The 5,298-nt window shown below is 36.9% G+C and overlaps 1 protein-coding gene across 2 annotated transcripts; it reads right to left on the bottom strand.

Moving 5' to 3' along the window:
* Window positions 1–6: 6 nt before the first annotated feature.
* LOC120249983 (pectinesterase 31) lies at window positions 7–5,097 on the bottom strand. 2 transcript variants are annotated; one of them, XM_039258705.1, is made up of 8 exons: window positions 4,914–5,097; window positions 4,599–4,779; window positions 3,507–3,770; window positions 3,331–3,435; window positions 3,174–3,251; window positions 1,451–1,638; window positions 559–732; window positions 7–359 (listed from the first exon to the last, which is right to left on the bottom strand). In XM_039258705.1, exons 3-8 carry the CDS (start codon window positions 3,750–3,752, stop codon window positions 197–199), a joined length of 954 nt encoding a protein of 317 aa, XP_039114639.1. In that variant the 5' UTR covers window positions 3,753–3,770; window positions 4,599–4,779; window positions 4,914–5,097; the 3' UTR covers window positions 7–196. The 2 variants fall into 2 exon arrangements, with proteins under 2 accessions (XP_039114639.1, XP_039114638.1); XM_039258704.1 differs by lacking the exon at window positions 4,599–4,779.
* Between the last annotated feature and the right edge of the window lie 201 nt (window positions 5,098–5,298).

A 5,298-nucleotide genomic window follows, 5' to 3' on the forward strand; every position in this document is an offset into this window, starting at 1 on the left:
AGTGCCACCCAAGCATCTTATTAATCTGCAATAGTTAGTGGAACAGATGCGGAGCATGATAATGCATATCAAATGTTGGGCAGGCAATTTCCATTCTCTAAACATTCAATATATGTTTGGAATGCACATGCGATAATTCAAATATATTATGTATGTTGTTGATGAACAAGGGAATGCTCCCAGCCTCTGGACTTTCTTAGGCAGACAATGGTATTCTCACTGCCATTCGTTGGAGCAGCCATTGTCTTTGAGGATCAGGATCAACAAAGGAATGCGCCAGAAATTGTTCGGCTTCCTCATCCATCAATTCCCGAGCCCATGAAACTCGATCCGAAGGTCGACTACCTGGTCCCGAGCATCTGCCAAGACATAAAAGAAGAGATCCAACTCAAAACAACCAAACATTTTGTAAGAAAGTTCTATGAAAACAAACTCCAAAGCAAGCCTAAACTTGTGTTTAACAATGATGCAGAACATGAAGATTCCGGCCAGATGATTCGACTGCCTATCAATTGGAAATCACTAAATATTAAGTCGAAACTTATATGTTTAACATACCTGTACTCATAAAAACATGCAGTTCTTTCATTATCGCATTTGTCCCAGTTATTCCACCCAGCAGGTTTGATGCATGCATCCATCCAAGAGAATGCAAACACCACCCGGCCAAAAGGACCCCATGGCCGCCCAAGATACGAATATGAAGTGTTTCCATTCCCAGTGATCACACATCTGCAATTAGCTGATAGATTCAGAACCAAGTGAAGAGAATCAAACATGCACATAAAATGAAAATTTAAATACAAAAATATCTAAACAAGCAAAAGTGAGAAGGGGAGAAAATTGGCATAACATGCTTGGATTGAAGCTCAAGTATACCACTTATAGGCTATATAAGCGGGTACATGAAAGTATTCTCTTTAGATTACCATATACAGTGTAAGCAATCACAGACACGGAAAAATAACCACCGTTTCAGACTATAGAGTGATTCATAACATATTTGTCTACATCAAATCCCTATAACATATCAAAAGAGATGATAGCTGAGGGCAAACATCTACCACATGAACCCTGCCTGAAGAGATAGGTTATTCTTGTTTCTAGAAAGCTGTTTTTAACATTTAACATTATACGGTGCCGCATTCCAAGCCAACATAACTTTGAGCAAGGCAAGGCCTTACGCCAAACACCAACCCATCAATCTCCAAGTCAAACTTTCAATGTGATCAATCCCCTCAAAAAATCCTTTCTAAACAACAGATGGATTACCAAAACAGTTTTCATACATAACATACCCTAACAGAGTTTATCATACAACACTACAACATGAAATCATGGAAAAGTGATGTGCCACATGAATAATATTGAAAATTAGAAGAAAAACAAAGCAGAAAAGATGAGAAATGATCAAGAAATGAGCTAGGGACAAACATGTTATGAGACAAACCTTAAGAAAACATAACCAGTTGTCTCCTGAGAAGATTTTCTACTGTGCGCAGTTATAAATCCAGGTGACTTGCAGTGAATATGGCAGTGCTCTAGAAGAGCAGTAGCATTCCCAAAAATGAAGTCCACACTACCTTCAATATAGCAATCTCTCAAATATTGCTTCCCGTGATGCAAATACAAGGTGTCCTGCAAAACATTCATTTTAGAATCAAAATAAAATATTGAAACAGAAAAAAGAGGCACATGGGCTGATGCATACATTAGCAATGCTCATTTTATTGAATTCATAAACAGATAAAACAGGAAGCTTCTTAATCTACACATAAATGTTTATATGGCTAGCGTCTTGTTATAGAGTTTCATTACAATAAGTGAAGTCTACAGAATATATTGAGTTACTAGAATGGCTGGTTCTGTACCAAAATTGCCTAGTCCATACAAATTGCTTGGAAACTGCTACCATATAAGACGATAAGTGCAAAATTGATGTGAGTGTTCAATCAGATTGGAAGGCCAATAGAATCATCAGAGGAGAATTGTTACTAGCAAGCTCCTCTATGAGATATAGTCCTGTTATAGAATATGGCATGGTTTCTAGAACATAGCAATTGGAATTTGCAAACATGCACAAACTTCCCAGGCATCCTGAAATTAGCAAACTTTTGACTGGAAGATGGCCATCCACATGAAAGATACAATAGCAATAACTAGAATTAGAATGAAAACCTGAAAATGGTTTTACCTGAGGTGGAATTTAACTATTGAAGCAGCAGCTCAATAACAACATCATCATAACAAAAGCAACTATTTCAAATAACAAGATAAAGATAGAATGTCAAAAGCAGATGTAACAAAAATTGACACCCATGTGGTCTCAGTGCCCAATACCAAATAACCAACTCCACAAAAGTCTCCAAAATAAATAGGTAAACGAATCTTATTAAGGCCAAAATGAGAGTTGCCTCAACTGTACAGGTTCCTCAGATTTCATAGTTGTGAGATAACTGACCCACTATTAAGCTTTCAGGAAACATGAAAAATAAGTACTGCATCAAGAACAAAAGAAATAATAACAAAAGTGTTGTTAATTCCCTTTTTTGAACAAAAATGATGAATTGATGAAATAAATATCTTCAGTTAAGGGGGATGATGAAATATCTTAACAAAAAAAATATTTTTTAAAAAAGAAAAATCATTGTCAATAAGGAAATAACCCACAGCATTGGTTAAAAGCACAACCACCACATTAAGAAAATAACCCACTTCATAGTTGTCAATTTGGATACAATACATCCATAAGTAGGTGAGCTCTTCTGCGCTTTTTGTAATTTCTAGCAATAACAGGCTTGTATCCTCAGATTCCAACTGTACCAGTGTGCCATATCTCCGACGTGGAATGATGGAATTTGTACTTGTCTTAATATTTGGAAATTATGCTTATATTTATCATAGATGCCCACTAAACCTTGTTCTTACAAGAATAAAAAAGCTATTCACCTAGCAAGGAGATATTTTTTAGGTCAATTGAGAGATAGTATAGAAACTTTGAAGAGCTATTGTGCTATCTTATGAAAAAATGTGGCATGGTCGTAGAAGGTAAACTGGATGAAGTGAATGAGTTGATAGGTGACCCCTACAGGTATAGAGCTCACCTCCCACAAAGTCAATCAGCTTTATGAAATGAAAAATAAAATAAAAGAACAAGTGGAGCGGCATAGCACCTGCCAACTCAGGAACCTGCAATTATAGAAGGCACTTCGATCAGCTGTCACTCTGATTGCCACAGCTTGGCCAGCACCCTGGGGAGAATAATTAATTGTGGAAGAGGTAGGTAAGCATAGGAAATTGTCTAGCGAGATGGTAAGAAGTAGCATCTACCTGAGGTGCGGAATTCTCAAAAGTGATATTCTCAGCAATGAAATCCTCACCCTCGACTATGGTAGATCCACAACCAAAGGTTCCCGTGCCAATCACACGAGGCAGCTGCAAATTCAATAACTGATTTTGGCTGGTTGCATAGCAAGAGATAATGAGAAATGGGAAATAAAAGTTACCTGGTGGTGTTGGATGCGTGATGCAATATTGTCCCAGGAGATGATGGTGGTCTCAGGGCAGGAGGCTGCAAGTGTGATCAAGTTCTTAGTCTTTGGTACATAGACAGCTTCTTTGTACTTGCCTGGGGCCACGCGTATTATTGTCCGGATGCGGTTGCCTAGAGGCACTGCATCAATCGCCTCCTGAACAGTCCTGTATTCACAACTGCAATCTGCTGATACCCTTAGAATCCGAACAGTTGCCATACTTGATTTTACGAATGCCTATTTGAACCAAATGATCAGTATCCACTCAAATTAGTTGTGGACATCCTGCGGGCAGGATTATAATGAATTGCATTTACACACCCAAAAAAATCACTAACAGGCTGTGGAGACTCACAACCCTCACCCCAGCCCCAAGTGTATGCTACACTGGTATAAACCATAAAGCCTGTCTGGACAAACTATTATATTAATTTAAGGATCTCTCTTTTCCACTCCCACATAAAACCACTACTATATTAAATTACAAATATTGTAATACCATCAAGCTGTTGACATATCTCCAGAATGACAAACACCACTTCTAGACCATTATCATATCTTACTACAGCTGCTATTACATAGCCATTAATATAATGATGCTAATTCTACAGAGAAAACCAGTGTGACAGTTGCAACACAATCAAAACTGCTAACTTTATTATGTAATTACAATCGATTTATTACTAACTGCCGCTGCAGCAACATTTTACTGAAAGACAGTATAGCAGCTAAAGCTTTACAAGTATAATAAAACAATTAATTTATGAAGCCCAATTAGCCAATCTGGACCAGATTAGTAACATAATTAGTAGTCCTGTTTCTTTCTTTTTCCAAAGCAAAAATGAACACATTGAGATAAATGATTGAATGTGACTAACAACTCAAGTTTGAAGGTAAAAACTTGTAAAAGTTTTCTTTTTTCAATAGAATCACATAGATCATTGCAACCACGTCTGAAGCGTTAGATAGAAAAGAGAAGCATTGATCAAAACTACCAGAGCAGGAAATGTAATGAATTATGATCTTTCCCAAAGGTGAATGTCAGTAACTCCTAACAGCACTTACAACAGTATTTGGATGGATTGTGAATGCTCTCCTGCTACAAATTAGATGCTGAAACTAACATTTGTGCACTGATGAAAATTCAACAGACTGTGACCAAGATCGCCAGAAGGAATTACAGGAAATTATTCAATTCTTTCACTTTGCCAGCATCAATCTGGAGCACAACTCCAAAATCTCACACCTTTTAAACAAAATCGAACTAGCCAAAACTAAACACACGCCAAAAAACACCCAAAAAAATACAACAACAAAAGGGAATCGCAATCTATGGATTTGCTAAACTGTTCAGGGAGAGAAGAAACACAAATCACTCACCGAAATCGAGCGAAGTTTCAATGGAAACTAGATGATGAGGAAGGCGAAGAAGGAATCTAGTTTTTATCACCTCAAGCTCTCATCGGGAATCGTGGAAAATCGGTGGTTCGATTAACCAAAGCTTTGCCCGCAGGTTCCTTCCTTTTTCTTTTCTTTTTTTTTAAACTTTTTTCAAAAAATCTCTTAATAGTTATTAGTTAATACTCACATTTAATTAGGAGGCATTAGCATATGAACCTCTCAAAAGTTTAAAATTGGTTTAATTTTTAAAACAGTCCCTCTGCTTTGTGCGCACATATGTGTTCTTTTGGTTCATCTAGTTCAATTTATATCTTTGGTATCTTTTTATTATTATAATTGAAAAATTTTTTTGAGTTAATTTAAT

Source organism: Dioscorea cayenensis, chromosome 19, assembly GCF_009730915.1.
Source record: "Dioscorea cayenensis subsp. rotundata cultivar TDr96_F1 chromosome 19, TDr96_F1_v2_PseudoChromosome.rev07_lg8_w22 25.fasta, whole genome shotgun sequence".
In the NCBI taxonomy this organism is placed as follows: domain Eukaryota; kingdom Viridiplantae; phylum Streptophyta; class Magnoliopsida; order Dioscoreales; family Dioscoreaceae; genus Dioscorea; species Dioscorea cayenensis.

Coding starts and splice junctions, on each gene's coding strand:
- LOC120249983 (XM_039258704.1), bottom strand. CDS start 3,752: ATGGCAACTGTTCGGATTCTAAGGGTATCAGCAGATTGCAGTTGTGAA. Junction 3,252..3,330: donor TTGAGAATTCCGCACCTCAG/GTAGATGCTACT, acceptor TATTCTCCCCAG/GGTGCTGGCCAAGCTGTGGC. Junction 733..1,450: donor ACTGGTTATGTTTTCTTAAG/GTTTGTCTCATA, acceptor AGCTAATTGCAG/ATGTGTGATCACTGGGAATG.